General features: G+C 45.3%; 1 protein-coding gene across 4 annotated transcripts in view; it reads left to right on the top strand.

The window, feature by feature from the left end:
- The first annotated feature begins 786 nt into the window (after positions 1-786).
- RASGRP1 (RAS guanyl releasing protein 1) overlaps positions 787-17,231 on the top strand; it is an 86,945-nt gene continuing 70,500 nt past the window's right edge. The window contains exons 1-2 of one of the 4 annotated variants that reach the window (XM_027083844.1): positions 787-1,004; positions 5,463-5,647. In XM_027083844.1, the coding sequence (XP_026939645.1) occupies positions 970-1,004; positions 5,463-5,647 (220 nt within the window). In that variant the 5' untranslated portion in view covers positions 787-969. The remainder of the gene's footprint in view (positions 1,005-5,462; positions 5,648-17,231) is intronic. The other 3 variants (XM_027083843.1, XM_027083846.1, XM_027083845.1) reach the window with 3 other exon arrangements.

Below are 17,231 nucleotides of genomic sequence, written 5' to 3'. Positions count from 1 at the left end.
AAACAGTGACCTCTTGGTATTTGGGGGAGACGGCGTACATGAGGAACGTACAGAAAGCACTTAGCACAAGGCACTTAGTCAACATTAGCTATTGCTGTCATCACTATCTTTTCGGCAAGCAGGGGTAGGCAGCCATTTCTGACCAGATCTGCCGTCAGAAAGTCCTCCCCAGCCCTGACCCCCTCTCTGCCATATCCACAGACGCCAGGCAGCTGTGTCCCGCCTGACCTGCAGCGCACCTGCACACTCGCTGCCTCCCGCAGGGTGCCGAGCACGTATCTCCAGACCAGTCTTGTTAATTGCTACCAAGAAGACACCCAAAGGCACAGGCTAAGGCGGACCCACAACCGTGTATTCGTTCTTTACCCCACCCCCAACTCTACGCTCTTGATATATACCAGAGAGGCCTGCGAGGGGACGAGGGGTCTTCGGGAAACTGGACTGAAATTCTGGAAGGTGGGGGCGGGGGAGGGGGCGTTGCCCCGAGAGCCACCAGGTGAAGCCGGTTTCCCCCGGCTCCCAACCCCTCTCCTGGCGCTGGTTTGGTGATGTCGAGGGCACCTGGAGCCTCCCCGCCCTTCCAGCTCCGCTTCCGACTTCAGCCTCGGGCCGGGAGAAGCAGCCGCCAGGGGTAAAAGGCGAGATTGGAGGAAGGCGCAGGCGTCCGGGGACTACCGAGTAATGGGGGCAGTTTTCGGGGAAGAGCTGAACAGCGCCACACATTTCCTCGGCGATAACATCAGCGCTTGTCAGGTGGTTGGAGCGGGCGTGTGTGCGCGCGCGCGCCAAGGAGGAGGACGAGGGGCGCGCTCACACAAAGTTTGTGCCTGCGGGTTCGCCGCGGTCGGGCGTCCTGGGAGAGGAGGCCGGGGCGGAGGGGCCCGGCAGGGGGTGGTGGCGATGCGCCGCACCCCGCCGAGCCTGTCCCGCCGCGCTGGGTGAGGTGGCTCCTGGAGCGCGGCCGCGGCCATGGGCACCCTGGGCAAAGCGAGAGAAGCTCCGCGGTGAGTAGGGGCGCCCGTTTCCTTTCTTGGGGCGGGGGCCACAGCGCGCGCGGCCCCAGGACCTCGCCGGGATGGGAAGTGGGGTGGGGGCCAGCACGGCGCTGCCTCCTCCGGGAAGTTGCGGGCCCGGGGTGCGGACGGCGGCAGCCGGTCGGGGTCTCGGCCGAAGTCGGGGGAGACGGGCTCGAGGGACGGACGAACCCGGAGCGCCCTGCGCGTCTCGCCCGATGAACTGGGGAGGGAGCCGGGTTGTGCGGACGCGCGGCCAGAGTTGGCCCGGCGAGCCCCGGAATCGCGCTTAGCGACCTGGTCCCCCGGCGCCGGGCCCCTGAAACTCCCACTCACGGGCTTTACGCGCCCCCTGCATCTGCCGCAGCTCCTGCAGCGCCACCTGGCGGCCCGTCCTGCCCTGCGAACGTGGGGCCGGACCCAGAAGGCCCACTAACTGCCTTTGCCAGGAGTGCACAGGGGTCAGTGAGCCACATAACCACCTGGGTGGAAACCTGCACTCCCCTCCACCCACCGTGATCCTAGAGACATGTTTTAGGAGTGTCTTGGGGGTGACAGAAGATGAAGGAAAAGTGACCGTGAGTGAAAAAGCTATTGGCAGGAGAAGGAGGCCTGGAGGGGCCGGGCAACTTTGAGTTTGTCCCCCAAAGGGCCAGAACTAGACAACTGCCTGGCGACAGCCTGGGCTCAGCATAGGGCCGGGAAAGCTGTGCTCTTTCCACCTCCATCCATGCAGACTCTGTTGCTCCTGGCCGTGCCCAGTCGAGGCAGGAAGTGTTGCCCTGCTGGACCTTACGAATCTAAAAGTTCTTGGTCCTTTATGCCCTCCCCCACCCCGTCCTGCACCGTGAAGGTCCAGCGCTTTGCCTTGCACCGGACTGAGAGGAGGAGCTTAAGTACATTCAACTGAGTCTGTATTATGGGAATGGGGAGAGGACAGGACTGGAAGAAATCCTCACTAGAAGTCAATCAAAGCCATCTTCCACTGCAAAGAAAGTTGTGGAAGCTTCCGTTCGTTCTCCTTGTCCATTTCATCCCTTACTCTTCTGGGCTGAATTTCATGAAAAGTTCAACCCGAAATTGTGACCCCCACTGAGATACCTGAGGCTGGAATGGATTGCACCTGAACCACTTCAGAGTTTTGACAGTCTCCTTCGGCAAACTGGATGGGGCCTTAGCCAGTTTTAGCCTCAGGAAACACTTTCAAGTTGTTTCTCTAGGGCGCTTTTTTTTTCTTTCTTTTTTTTTCTTAATACTTGAGGGAGCTGGTGAGGAGACATTTGCCTACTTTCCTTTAAAAATACATATGCCTTTGCAGACTTAGAGGCGAATGCATTCTATGTCTAAAATAAAGCATTTTATAAATCCTTATCTATAGCCATTTCACCAGAAGAGAACACTTTGAAGGTTTGTCACGTAGCAGTCAGTCAAGAGACTTTCACAGCAAAATTGCCCAGTTTCCTAGTTTATGGTGCACATAACCCCCATCTTCCGGACCTCTCAGGATGCCATTTGGGTTTTAGCAGTTTCTCTTCTCCCTGGTTTCTCCTGCCCAAGCCCTCTGAGTCTCAGCGGCCTCCCCCCGACTGCATCTCACCCTCCCTTTCCCGTCCCCTAAATACTCCCTTCAAGTTCATTCTTTCTGCTTGTATTGTACCAGTCCCTCCTAGTTCTGATAAAAAGCATCTACCTCTGAGAATCACCTCCTGCACCAAAGTAGTTTCCCCTACAGGTGACACTAGGAAACATTGCCAGAATTAGAGCCAGGGCAGTTTTTGGAGTCCTGAATTGTTGATGCTACCAACTGAGGGAGAAAATAGAATTTTTCCTGGACTGGCCAGATGAGAGACAGAGGTAGACACCCACATCCCGGCCCCAGTGGGAAGAGCTGTGTGTGGAGACAGCCTCCAGTTGCCGTGGCCTCTTCTCTTGGGGCTAAGGAGAAGTAATATGGAAGGCCTAAGAGAAAAAGAGGCTTCTAACAAGAAGGACTTTGTTTTCATCTTTCCCAAGTCTGCCTTGGGTAGAGGTCTTAATGGTGAAGAGGCAGCAGCTAAGGCCAAAAGCTGACTTATCCCAACACTGCACAACAAGTGCCAGGTTTAGAGAGACATCACTGCTTCTGCGGAGGGAAGGGAGCATGGCATGGACACAGGAGGCTTGCTTCTGCCTGGCTCTGCACTGGTGCCCAGTCACATTGCCCTTCCGAGCCCAGACCCCCACATGTATGGGTGAAGGGCTTGGAGAATGACCATGGAGGGGCCATCCAGCTCTGGGGTCTGAGGACTCTGGGGGACCTGAAAAAGAAGTAGGACCCAAGATTCAGCCTTTATGTTATCAGCTATGCTTTTGGAGGTTTTTACTTTCGTCTTAAGTTGAATTGAACCTTTCAGTTCCTCTTGCTAATTCTGATGTAGTGAAAGGTGCATAGTCCCAGGCACAGTAAATATTTATTAAACCAAACCAGAGAGGTGCCAAGTACAAATCCCAGATCAAGTACCTATGAGTTCTACAACCTTGTCTATGTCATTCAGCCTCTTTTAGACTCAGTTTCAGCATCGTGATATGGAGGTAACATCCCTCTGGGCTGTAAGCTTTGAAGACCATGTAAATCCCCAGCCCAGAGCCTGCCATATCAAAGGTACTCAGTTCAGAGTGGCCATTATTTTCTTTCATTTTCAGATGCTGATCTGATCTTGGGGCTATCACAGGGCCTGGGTAAAAATCAGTAATGACCAGAAACTTGATCAAGTCTTGTAACACCAACCTGATCTTTCAAAAATCACTGCCTTGGGTTAGCAGATTCCCAAGCGCCAGTTTCTGATTGGATTTCACTGAGCCTATCCTAGGTTGGAACAGGTGGCAGCAGCCAATGCCAGACCAGCATTCTGGAGCTCCTTTGAAAGGGAACTCGAAGGTCAGTGTGTTCCCTTCACGAGTCTGGCTTTGTACTGAGTGGTCCCACTGTCTTTTTAACAGGGTGGTTTCCCAAAATCCATGTGTGCCCCAGCATTTTATTTTGATCTGAGTACTTCTTCAGTCCCTTCTGGGTGAGGTTACATCTTATCAAGAAGCTTTCCTCAACACTCCACCTAGAACTGGTTTTCCCTCCTCTGAGAACATCACACTTTTTGCCCTTGACACTCACAGGACAGTTATTTAAGATTTATAGAGTTATCTTTTCTTGGTCTGGTTCTGATTCTCCAACTAGATTTTTGTATTAAGGAACTTCCAGATCACCTTCATACTACAACAACTAACACATAATGAGTATGTTTCACAGTTTGCAAAGTACCTTCACAGACTATCTCACTGGTCCTCTCTGGCCTATCACACATGTGTTGCTCATAGGCTAAGTACTTATTGATTAATTAATGCCATCATGTGTTTATCAAATATATAGTGCTTAGTTAAAGTTATGGATCTCCGATATATTTCTTTTCTTCATCTCCTCTTTGGTAATAAACATGAAATAACCAAAACCACAGTAAGGAGAGGAGAATATACTCAGAGGAGTTATCAGCAACAACACGTATCACTAGTAAACCTTCAAAGATGATAGATATGTATGTTATGTTTATTTTTTTAATGGAAGGAAAAATAAAATGCTTAATTAACCTACTGATATCATTTTGCAAACAACTTGACTTATACTGTTGAGGTCATGACCAAAGATAAAGCTAAGTGAAAGTGGAGGAAGGTGACCTCTTGGGCTCTAAAGCCACTTCCAGATTCAGACTTGTCTTTTTGTATTCACTTCTGGAATAAAGCTCTCATAATCAGTAAGGACTTGATAGAATAATGTTTAATGATAAAAATGACTCAGAATGATTATCAGTAATGAAAAACAGAATCTTAGAACCAACCAAGATTTGTGAAAAAGGGCTAGATTAACATCTACACACCACCGCCATAACCCTCACCCCCTGCACACGGGTCCTCGGTCTTTGCCTTCTCCCCCAAAATCCTTAAAGATGTTTCTGAGGCCACCTGACTTTCTACAGTAACTCTGATGTTGCTCAAGATGAATGAATTTAGCTGAAGATGAGACCAAACTTAAATAATTCTTAAGACCCAAGTCAGTGGTCTCAGGGCTAAAATAAAAATGTATTGCTAGGAGCTAAAAACTGCCAAGAATAGTCTTGCGTCTGCCTCTTCCTTTCAGGAGCTGGAGAAAGCAGGCCAAAGCAATCCTAACCCCAGGCTGAGGAGCCCTGTTTGCAACCTGAAGTCTCACCTTGCTATTAGTGTGAGAGATGTCTCTTTAACAGCTAACCAGTCCGTTTGGTGCCTTTACCAAGTGGGAGGGGTATGTCTTATCAGCCCAACTCCTGGGATTAATTGTCGTATCTCTACTCCTTTCCTCTTCAATCTGCCTGCAGAGCGCAGAGCTGTCAGTGTGGTCGTCCTCTGGCTGCTCTACTCTCCCTGCCTTTTCTCTTTCCCCAGGAAAGCTTCTCATGGCTGCAGAGCAGCCCCGAAAGCAAGACTAGAGGGGAAGCCCTCCAGCAGCCCCCTCCCCTCCCCTCCCCGCCTGGCCCAGATCACCCAGTTCCGAATGATGGTGTCTCTGGGACATTTAGCCAAAGGAGCCAGCCTGGACGATCTCATCGACAGCTGTGTTCAATCTTTCGGTGAGTTGGCGAACTGCCCACATGCATAAAAATCGCTCTCTTACTTTGTTCTTCCTTAAAAAGTGCGTTATAGAATAGCAACCTAGATTGCATTTGGGGTTTAAAAATAGCTCTTGAGCCTTTGAAATGTTGGAGACTGTGCAGTGCCTATGGCACATGACTATGTGGGTGTAATAGGTCGTGATGAGAAGCGCGATTTAAAGCAAGAAAAGTTACTGAGGAGAGTTTGCATTTCCAATTTTCTCACGATGGAGGTTTTTCTTGTGATGAAAAATATGATAAAATGCAGTGGTACATCTGGTGCTTTTCTGTCCTTGTGTTCTTGGGGCACACGAAGACTAGGTTACGTGAGCAAACGCTGTTATCAAATAGAAATTCGAAAGCCTTTGGATCATTTGGACAATAAAGTCTTAAGAATTCCCCTCACAATCTTGAGGGTGGTTGTGGAGCAATAGGAAAGGACCAGGCAAAGCCAGATGTCTGTGCCTGAAAGGTACTGGCAAATGAGCAGTGTGATTGAGGATTGAGGATCTATAAAATGAGCAGACAGACACAGGGGCAGGGAGTTATCTAGGCGTGCACTCTGTCATCACCCGTACTCACAGTGAGGGATGAGCAACTTAGCGCAGCTGACAAGCAATTATCAACAGATGCCCTTTTTTTTTTAATTTTGCAGGCACTGTCTTTCTTTTGATTGTTGTATGTGAAGTAGTGATTGAAAAGTACTAAGTGTTTGTTCCCGTTCCCAAAAAGAAATGATGGAAGATTCATAGAGTTTCAATATCACCGGTCCCCCTCCTTGCCCCTTTAGAAACCCCTCCATCTCCCACCGGGAAGCAGATGAGCATGTGTGTCTCAGCACAGAAGCACCACCAGCCGGCCCTGCCCTGGTGCCTCCCAGGGAGTATAGGGGAGGCTTGATCAGATCCCAGGTAGCACAACATGCCGGGCTGTTAGAGCTCAGAGCTAGGGATTATTCATTGGCTGGACCTGTTTAGTGCTCAGTCAAACCTTATTTGTAGAATTCAGAAAAAATTGACATTTTGGAGATTCTCATTTAGTACAATTTAGCAAAACATTGAATAGTTTTTGGGGGGGATATACGTATATGTATAGCTGATTCACTTCGTTATACAGCAGAAGTTAACACACCACTGTAAAACAATTATACTCCAGTAAAGACGTTAAAAAAAAAGAATAGTTTTGGTGATTCCACCATTTGGTTTAAAGCAGCGGTTCTCAAATGTTCTGCGAAATCACACAGAGGTTTTTTGTAAAACAGATTGCTGGGTCCCACCCACAGGCCGCCGCTCTAGCAGGTCTGGGGTAGGGCCCGAGAATTTACATTTCTGTCATTTTCCCGGGTGATGCTGCTGCAGCTGACCCGAGAACCTCACTTTGAGAATCACTGCTTTCTTGTTTATTATCGATTTTTTTTAACTTGGAAAAGAGGGAGTATTTTTACTAGTTTAGCATTAAATTTTAATTAAATTTCTATTTAGTTACACTTTAGTCTTTCAGCTGGGATGAATTTGGGAGCAGAATGAACGGTTTTCTATTTCAAAATAATCTCTGTGGAAAATATCCATGCAAGGAGATAAGCTAGAAGATGGGGGGATAGGGGGAAGCATGGCTGTAACGAGCCATTATTCATTATGCACTTTACTTTCACCTGGTTCCCGACTTGATAAGCTGCAAAGTTCCTCATACAGTCGTGATAGTCTTATTTACTGGTCTTTAGCAGGGCACTGTGACTATTTCATGAATAAGCATTTTTATTCTCTTTCCATTTCACTGTTGAGAAAACAAGGTCCAACAATAGTTTTATCATGCCATCTTTCTTCCTCCCCTGCCAGTCATTTAGCTGCCCGCTCAGTTCAAGGCTGTTGCCCTAACCTTCAAATCATCATGACCTCAACCTGAAAAATACATGACCGATTCTGAGGTCCTGCAAAATAAAAAATGACCAAGCCTGACCCACTCCCCTCAGTGAATCCTAGCAGGGCTAAAGATACTGTTTCCTGAATGATGTTGAACTGAAAAGTACCTTAAAATCCCAAAGCTATTTTTAAAAAAAGCCATTGAGTCTAACAGTCTTTTATCCATTATCATGAAGTCTCAGTAGCCCCTAATTAAGCCCCTAATTGCATCTGACACTCGGCTGGGCATTGCATGAGAGAATTACAGTGACCGAACCTCTATTCCATTATTCAAGCTTAGAATACCTGAGGAATGCACCGTTCGGGGAAAGAAAAAATGTACCAAAGCCAGGGCAATGTTAAGGTAAGGTGTGCAGGAAGAATAAATTCTTTAAACCATGTAGACTCTGAGCGAGTTCACACCAAAGGTGAGGGCGTAGACTAGGGAGAGCAGCCGCGGTCTGTTGGAACCCCTCTCGTGCAGGGCGTGGGAATGCTGCCAGAAGGCAGCAAGGAGCCGTCAGAGGCAAGGGTTTGCACCTGAGGTCCTGCAGGGTTTCCTGCCACAGAATTTACATGAAAGAGGCAAAAAAGAAAAGACACCCTATGTCTGGAGGGAATGGGAGATGACCCTTTTGTCTGCGAATTGTCTGCGAATCAGTGGACGTGCCTAGTGGGGCAGGGGTGTGGAGCTAGAGCTGGGGGCCGGGGAGCCAAAGCTGGATCGTGACAGGCAGCTATCCACGGTAGGACATTGCTTGTGCTTCTGGAGGTTTCCTCAGACGTGATCCGAGAACAGTAACGCGAGGCTGATGCTTCTCTTGAAACTTACCTTACTGGTTATTTTCTCTGGTTCGTAAAGAAGAGTTTTTGCTTTAGAGTAAAACAATCGAGCTTAGTTTTTTGCTCATGAGTTTAGAAGTCTTCTCATTTGAATACCCATGGAAAGCGAGGGAAATAGCACTACCAAAGTGTGGGGAAAGTTTTTTTTATCAGGGGGAGTGGTGCGGGGGGGTCATCTCTCCCTTCAGATTCAGGTTTCAGCCACTCCTCCCAACAACTTGAAAAAAAAAAGGGAGGAAATAAAACCTCTTTTGAACACAAAGACTGACTAATTAGTCCATCTACTTTTTACTACTGTCTCAACCTCACCTTGATGCAGATGCCTTGAAGAGGTTTGAACTGGCTACAGCTGTGCTGGCCAGTATGGCAGCCACTACCCACCTGTGGCTATTTATGTAGACATTTTGCTTAATTAAAATTAAATCAAATGTAAAATTTAGTTCCTAAGCTTCACCAGCCATAGTTCAAGTGCTCAATAGCCACAAGTGGTACCTGCTGCTGGGCAGAGTAAGTAGAAAATACTCCCTTCTTTACAGAAAGTCCATGGGCTAGACTGGCCTGGGTAGATGGTTGACCGGAAGGGCAAAAGCAGTGTGGGATTTGCATTTTTCCAGCAGCTCCAGCTAACAGTCTGACTACTGTCTAAGGCATCCTGGGCATTTGGCAGTCTTTACCGATGGCTCTCTCTTTAGTATTATTAACCATTCATTTCAGAGGAAGGACTTATTACAAGGCTGTTAGGCATGGGTGGCCGGCACGTACAAATTAAGGCCTGTAGCAAGCCTCCCGACGCCACATACAAGGTTACAGATCTCTGATTAGAAATTCAGAGCCTTGAGTCATAGTGTGTTGCTTTCACCATGAAACAACCCACTCGCACCTTCTGTTTTAATCAGAGGTCATGCTTTACATTGTCACCATATCATTGCTCATTAATCCACTCTTCCACTGAGCATAATGTGGCAAATCATCACAACACGGGTACGTTGATGTCAAATGTGTGTGAATCACACCATCTGTTTCAGAGGTAGGAAAGACCTATGAGATCATCCGGGCTTTTTATAACGTGTTCACTTTGTAAGAGGGCTGCCAGCTTCGAGGGCCGAATGGAAGGCTTCAGATGTCCCAATTCTGGCCCCCTCTGAATGCAAGACAACTTCTGACAGCCTCAGAAAGTAAACGGCAGACATGTCCCAGCAAGGGACCCTCAGCACGCAGCTCTCCTGCTCCCAGGTCGAGTGTGGGAAGAAACTCCACATCTTTGTCTTACCCGACAGCGAGAAAGGAAACACAGCTTAGCTAGTGTCTTATTTATGGCGTGTTGTTTATTTCTTCCTTGGAGGGCTATATGTATCCATTTTCTTTGAAACTCAAAACAACTCTGAAATAGGGCAGGTATTAGTGTCTCTATGGACAGAGGAGACGATAAGTGGAGCCTGTGAGAACTGAAACAACTTGCCTCATGCCCCCAGCCCCCCAGCTCAGTCTAAAGAGAAAACACGCTCCCAGAAGCCTCTGGAAAGCTGAGCTGGGCCATGCTTAGGTCCTTCTCCTAGGGCAAGCTCCCTTCACTCGGGGGGACCTGCATGCCCCACAGGACAAGTCTGCACTCTGTGCCCACAGTCTGCAGGCCTGGTGTCTCCCAGATTAGAAATTAAACTCCATTCAATGTAGGAAACATTTATTGGCCCCCATCTGTATACCAGATATCTGCTTGGAATTCTCAAACAAATTCTGAATTAATTTAAATTAGTGTGTGCATTGTATCTCCCAAACGAAAGAAACCTCCAGACTAATAGGTATATTTCCCGTACCACTAATAGATGTATTTCCTGCAGTTGGATGTTAAAAGCATTGTATAGACCTCAGCTTATTAAGGGTAAAACACTACATCTATTTTTAAAGTTAGATCCAAAAAAGGCAAACACACACTCGTTGGGACTGTTGTTCCCTCCGTGGCAGAGGGAAGATTCAGTGTTCCTCACCCCTCTGCAACTTAGTCTGTGCACCAAAGCCGAGTGCCCAGAGGCAACGAAAGCACAAGACCAGGCGCCAAGGGCCATGATGTTGAAGGGCGGTCGGACCCAGGAACCAGCAACTCCAAGGAACAAAGCCAAGTGTAGGGACAGGAAAGCTGGCCATTGTGAAGACAGGCTCTTTGGGAAGAAGACCACAGCTGTCCCAGCAGCCTCCTCAGTGGCATCTCCCATCTCTGGGAGTCACGGTTGCAAGATATCATATGTATAGGATGGTCCTTTGGGCACCCACGTCCTGAGGCCCCTGGGCATCAGAGCAGCTCCCGGGCATGGCTGTTCTTAGCCCTCTGGAGTGAATTCGTACTCTCTGACTGGGATGCTGTATATTGGCAAGGAGCCTCCTTGCTGCGTCTATGATAGGCTGGCATGTCTGCCCTCTCCAGGTGTGAGGTACAGTGACTAGAGGGAATTTCCCATCTCCTCCTTTCTTAGGCCTGGCGGGCTGGGCCTTTACCTGAATTGGCCCCATTCATCTTCACAACAACTCTGTGAGGTGGATATTATTTTGCTCTTTTAATTAACAGGTAATTGAAGCTCAGGAATGTTAGTAACCTGTGGAAAGTAGCCAAACTCATTAGTGGGAGAACCGCTGAGATCTGAACTCTGACACTCCTGTTCTCTCCACTCTACCAGAGGTTCTCCAGCTTCAGCATGAATAGTCATCATTGTGGGGTGTGTTCAACTTTCAGGTTCCTGAGGGTCAACTCCAGAGCTTTTCATTCAGTTGTGGTTTTGAAGGAGGTGACCCCACAAACTGATTTTGAGAAATACCATCCTATAGCACACTTGCTTCTTGGACATCCCAGAGCATTTTCTCAGGCTTTCTAGGGAAACACAGAAAACTTAAAGAATACAAATCCTCTGAAAAACGATAGAGCAAATAGGTTTTCAACTATGTGAACTAGACAATCACGAGGCGAAGCCAGTGTCCTGGCCATCTCTAAAGCAATCAGTCCAGATCTAACTAGAGACAGGCCTGCCTTTGAGCAGGTTTGCAACTCTGCTCCCACTTCTGTCAGATTTTCCTGTATTTTTTTTTTTTTTTTTTTTGCGGTACGCGGGCCTCTCACTGTTGTGGCTTCTCCCGTTGTGTAGCACAGGCTCTGGACACGCAGGCTCAGCGACCATGGCTCACGGGCCCAGCCGCTCCGCGGCATGTGGGATCTTCCCGGACCGGGGCACGAACCCGTGTCCCCTGCATCGGCAGGCGGACTCTCAACCACTGCGCCACCAGGGAAGCCCAGATTTTCCTGTATTTCTATCCCTTTTCAAATGCAGGAAATCTTTTGAAAACTTCCCGCCTGTCAGTCTTTTGGCCGTGGAAATAAACGGAAAGTGGTGGTCTATTATTACTATGATTTGGTTCCTTGCACTCAAAGGCAGCATTCCCAATGTGCATTTCCACCTTTAAGCCACACTCAGACCCGTTTCATGTGATGCTGGGGGCCTGGCTCCCTAGTGTATGCCAGTTCCCCGTGGGTCAGAGACCCAGAAGTAGTGGCTTAGCTGAGGGAACTGGAGACGTGCTCCTCTGAGCACTTCTTCAAAAGTGCTGCTTTTGCAGCAGACTTTTTAAGGCCCTATACTGACATGACGGTTGTTAAGTCCGTGATGGAAACACATTAGGAAATAACGTGAAAGCAAAAATGGTGTGTTCACTTGTTGGCTGTGGTTGGCAGTGAGACCACCAGGGAAGGTTATCTGAAGTGCAGACCCACCCCTGGCCCACCTCCTGTTGGTAGGACCTGCCTGCTTCTGCCTGGAGCTGTTACAGCTGCTGGACTTGATGCCTTGGTCTGCAGGTAGTTTGGGCTACCAGCTAGTTGGGGTTGTCCTAGAGGGGTTATGAGGAAGACAGCAGGGAAAGAGCGAGAGAAGAAGCAGGGTCAGCTACGCACGTCCTACGCAGATGCACAGGGCACCACACTTGACGGGATGCTGTCACAATCTTGAAAGTCTTACTCTGTGAGAGCAGGTTGTTACGTTATCAGGAGTTTAGCAGGCCAATTGCTAAATACAGGCATCAATAAAAATTAAATTATATAAACTTACAGTTATATTAAAAATAAAAATAAACCCTCAAAACTCATCATTTCCTAGTGTATTACCACATTTTACTGTCATCCATCTTCTTGAGATGGCCACTGTGTCTGTATGGTACAGATGCTATATAGTGATATGCTATACACGTATAGCACATACGTATCATACATATACACATAGTGGTGTGGAGATAGCTGCGTCTCTTCCCAGCTCTGTGGTCCGTGAAAGTCACGCCAGGAGCTTGACGTTCCCTGTGTTGGGAGTATTTATTCCAGGGAAAGGGGCAAACACTACCAATCGGGTTTGTCTCGACCCCACCCCTGGAGAGGCCATCGTTAAGCTTTTACCAGCACCTTCCCCCAGCTACAGAGGATGCTTACATGGCAAAGGGCAAAGGCGGGAAGCTGAAAACTGGAAATTTTACTCTGTGTTACCTGTTTAGGGGAAAGTATTATTTGCCGTTGTTTTGCTACTTTCATCTAAGTATCTTATAAACAACTCCCCATGTGTTCTTCAAAGAAAAGGAACCATATCTCTTACCAATAAGGAGTCCCATGTCAGTGAAGTTGAGAAATTTTTTTGAAGTGTCAGATCTGTGGTCACAAGAGGGGAAGGGGGCCGGGGGGGGTGGGTGAAAGGGGTGAAGAGGGCCAATTGTATGGTGACAGATGGTAAGTAGAGTTTTGGGGGTGATCACTGTGTAGTGTATATACAAATATTGAATTATAGTGTTGTACACCTGAAACTTACGTAACAGTAAAAAGAAAAAAAATGTCACAGTGGAAATTTAAGACTGAGAGATTCTCATTTTGGAGTCGAAGTTATTCTGTGTTTTTGTTTTTGTTTTTCTAATTTACCTCCTCTAAAAATTTCCCTTATTTCTGATCAACTAAACCTCAATTTTGTGACTTCTGTTCTTCATAAATGCTAACGTTATACGCTGTCTCTCTTCGTTTCTGATTCCATCTGTTTAATCGTTTGCCTTCATTTCTCTCTATCTGGTAACAGGCACTATTGATACATAAAACCAAGCTTTTGTTGAGTGTGTTTTCATAAGTTTGTTTGCTAACTATATTTCTAACTTTGTGAGCTGTCCATATCTTTGCCTATTTATCACTTGTTTAATGTTTTTATTATTAGAGGTTATGAAAGCTTTTTATGGTTAAAAAAAAAAGCCTGTTAACTCTTTGATTGGCATTTGCTACAGGCATTTTTTTTCCTCACTCTCGTTTCAGTTTTTATGTTGTTTTGGGGACATTAATGAAATATTACATTTTTATATAGTTAAATTTTTCATGTTTTCTTTATCTTTTCCTTTATTAACTCTGAACTTGAAAAAAGAATCCCTATTCCAAAGACTTTGTGACTATTCCATCGTCATTTTAATAAAAGTTTTGTTAAATCTATTGTATGATATAATTCCATATTCCACTACTGTGGATGATCAGAAAAACTTTGTCAACAGTTTTTGCTGAAAAAAAAAAAAAAGACGCCTTCAGTCTTGTTTTTGAGGTTGTCATTGGCTTAAACCCAGAGCACTTGGACTGTCACTTTGTAACTCAGAGCCTCAATTTCCCCTCACTGTCAGACTCCTGAAATGATTTCTGAGACTGAAAATGTCTGGGAGAAGGCGTAATGGGGTCTCAATCATGATGTTGACTGTGAACTTGTAAGTCCTTTGGGAATTTGTCTTTTTTTAAAGCAAGTACTTTGGATTATTAGAAGAGCCAGTATCCTTAGGGTGAAGACTTAAAAGTCCAACCAAATTTAAATAGATTTTTTCCCTAAATTATTAGTATAGACTGAATCTATATTGTACTTACATAGACTTTTTTATTGTGGTAAAATGTACATAACATAAAAATACCACGTACATAGACTTTAAAATTTTTTCTAGTAATAGTTACCTTTTGAGTATTTACTATGAACAGCACAGTGTTTATATTAATATTTTTATATACATATTCTCATTTAATTCCCACTACTTTATAAGTTCTTGTATTTACAAAGATCTAACTATAACTCAGCTCACACACTTACTTTTTTTCCAGTTTTTTTTTTTGAGACATAATTGACATACATCACTGTATAAGTTTAAGGTGTACAGCATAATGGTTTGATTGACATATATTATGAAATGATTACCACAATAAGTTCAGCTAACATCCATCTTCTCATGTTTGTATTTACAAAGATCTAATTGTAACTCAGCTCTCCTGTCTTACTTTTTAAATTTTAATAACTTTTTTAAACATCTTTATTGGTGTATAATTGCTAACATTTTAATAACTTTTTAAATTATTTATGTTCACTATAGAAAGCTTATAAAATACAGACTAGCAAAAAGAAGAAAATTGCATTCATCCATTCTACCACCAAAAGCAAGATAAGCACTGTCGACACAGTTGGGTATACTAGATTCTCTTCTATGCGTGTTTAGGTACTGCAGTCATATTAACTTTTTTGTGGTAGATTGACTACAATTACCTCTTTGCTTTTCGTAATTCACATTTTAAACAATTATGATCTTAAAATCAGTATTAGCATTTATAAAGAGGTGTGCTAGCACACAAAGTTGCTATTCCATCCTAAAATTGATTTTAAAAAATAATTCTGGCCTAACCTCTTCACATATGAGGCATAAAAGTGAAGGTTGCTTGGCAACTAAAATGATTCTAATGAGGACTTAAAAACATTACAAGAAAAGAAAAGTAGTTACTCATTTCTTTCCAATGCTAAATGTGAATTATGATAAACATGACTGATTATAGTTGTAATAAATGAAGGAAACAAAAAATGCTCCCATTAACTTAAAAGTCTAGAGGTGAGTTTTTTTTTTTTTTCTTTTATGTATAGGGAAAGTCAGCAGGGTTTTGCTGAAGGGAAACAGAAACAGTGGAAAAATCTTCTGTCTCTGTTAACTTTCTAAGAGAATCTTAAGAAGTAGCAACTGGGAAAGATACGTAGCAGAAGCACAAAGATGCTACAGTTTGGTAGGTTTGTGATTCTTCTGCGGAGATGGTGGGCAGTGCTGTGAGGGAGGACATGTTGTCTGCTTTGGTTTTTTCCAAAGAGTGGTCAAGGGCCCTGGAGAGACTGCTGAGGTTCTTATTAAAATCTTCAGGCAGAAGATGCTGCCAGGATGGAGCTTGGATTAGAGGGACACCAGCAATTAGTTGAAATGAACAAAGGGAGTAGGGACCAGAGGTACTGTTCTTGAGCGGGGAGGGGAAGCGGAGACTGGCAGTTTTAGAGTGAAGGAGAGAGTGGAGTAACCGGAGTAGTAAGGCAGTCAAGGATGAAGTCACTTGGGAATTTCTGGGGTAGGGGAGCAAAGGTAGCTTTGACTGGCTTCCCTTCACGGATGTCTGTGAACCGCTGTTCCCCCAGGACTTGTTTTTGTCATCTTGTGAAGAGCCCCATTTAAAGGAGGCACCCAGGACATTTAGGAAGCCAAGAAATGTCCCAGCATTATGATTTATGAGTCTATCTTGTTAGAATGTAGTTACAGCCTACAGAGCATCCTTAAGTCTGGTGAGCAGTTAATCCTTTTGGTTAATTTTGCATTCACTTATTTAATGCCAGGTGCATAGGGAAGTTTTCATGCTCCCCCCTTCTTCCTCCCCAGCTCACTTGCATCCTGGGTTCCAGATTTACTCCACCCAAACCTCCTTTGGTGGGTTCACCATTTCCCTCCACTCCCAGGTAGTTCAAGACACACAGTGAGTCACTCAGGCTTCTGATGTGTTGCTTTCCAGAAGACAGCTGTAGTTGTCACACTCCTGGCTGCTGGACTTTGTCTTCAGTTATTGCCAAGGATGAGCTGAGTGTGTGGTGACTGGGGTCCACCTGACTGTTTGGCACTGCTTTAAATTAACCCGGAAGGACCTATTCCCCACAATTACTGTGCCTGTGGTTCCCCCACCGTCTCTGCCCTCAGTGGCTCAGAGTCCTGTTACCTGGTCAGCAACCACCAACATCTGCCCGAGATGGACTTAGCTTCAGTTAACTGAGAAAGTGTGCCCTGAAAATTGCAAGAAAGACAGAGGAGGATTCTCTGGACTAAAAGAGATTTAAGGGACATTTCAACCAGTCATAACATGTTAACCTTTTTTCTAAATGTACACACACACATATTCATAATTATTATATAATTATATGTACTTGGAAATTTGTATGCTGAATGGATATTTAATGATATTAAGAAATTACTATCGATTTTATTTGAGGCATGTTAATGATGCATTGGGTTTTCTTTTTCTTAGGAGTTCTTATTTTTTAAAATACATACTGAAATAGTTACTGATGAAATATCATGTTTGGTATTTGCTTTTAAATAATATGGGAGGGAAAAGTGAGCGGAGTATAGATGAATTGGCCATGTTCTGATCATTGTTGAAGCCAGATAGGTCCATAGAGGTCCCTTACATTGTTTTTGCCTACTATGGTGTATGCTTATAATTTTCCCTATTGAGATCTTAAAAAGAAAGTATTCTCAAACCTAAGAAAAATAGATGATTACGAATTCCAGAAAATTCAAAGGAATCTAGTCTAATTTTCTTGGGTGATGAAACAGAGTGCTATGTCTGTCTTAAAGAGGGAAGAGGAAAGTCAAGAATAAACATAGGGTACTTTGGTTGCACAGCACTGAAATACCTTATTCGTGTCCTGTACTTGACACCCCACATCACATTCAGCACACACACACACACACACACACACACACACACACACACACACACA

This window comes from Aethalodelphis obliquidens, unplaced genomic scaffold, assembly GCF_003676395.1.
Source record: "Aethalodelphis obliquidens isolate GAN/ISIS:26980383/991018 unplaced genomic scaffold, ASM367639v1 scaffold51, whole genome shotgun sequence".
In the NCBI taxonomy this organism is placed as follows: domain Eukaryota; kingdom Metazoa; phylum Chordata; class Mammalia; order Artiodactyla; family Delphinidae; genus Aethalodelphis; species Aethalodelphis obliquidens.
Note: the sequence above shows the minus strand (reverse complement) of the source record. Positions and strands in the feature narration are given on the sequence as shown.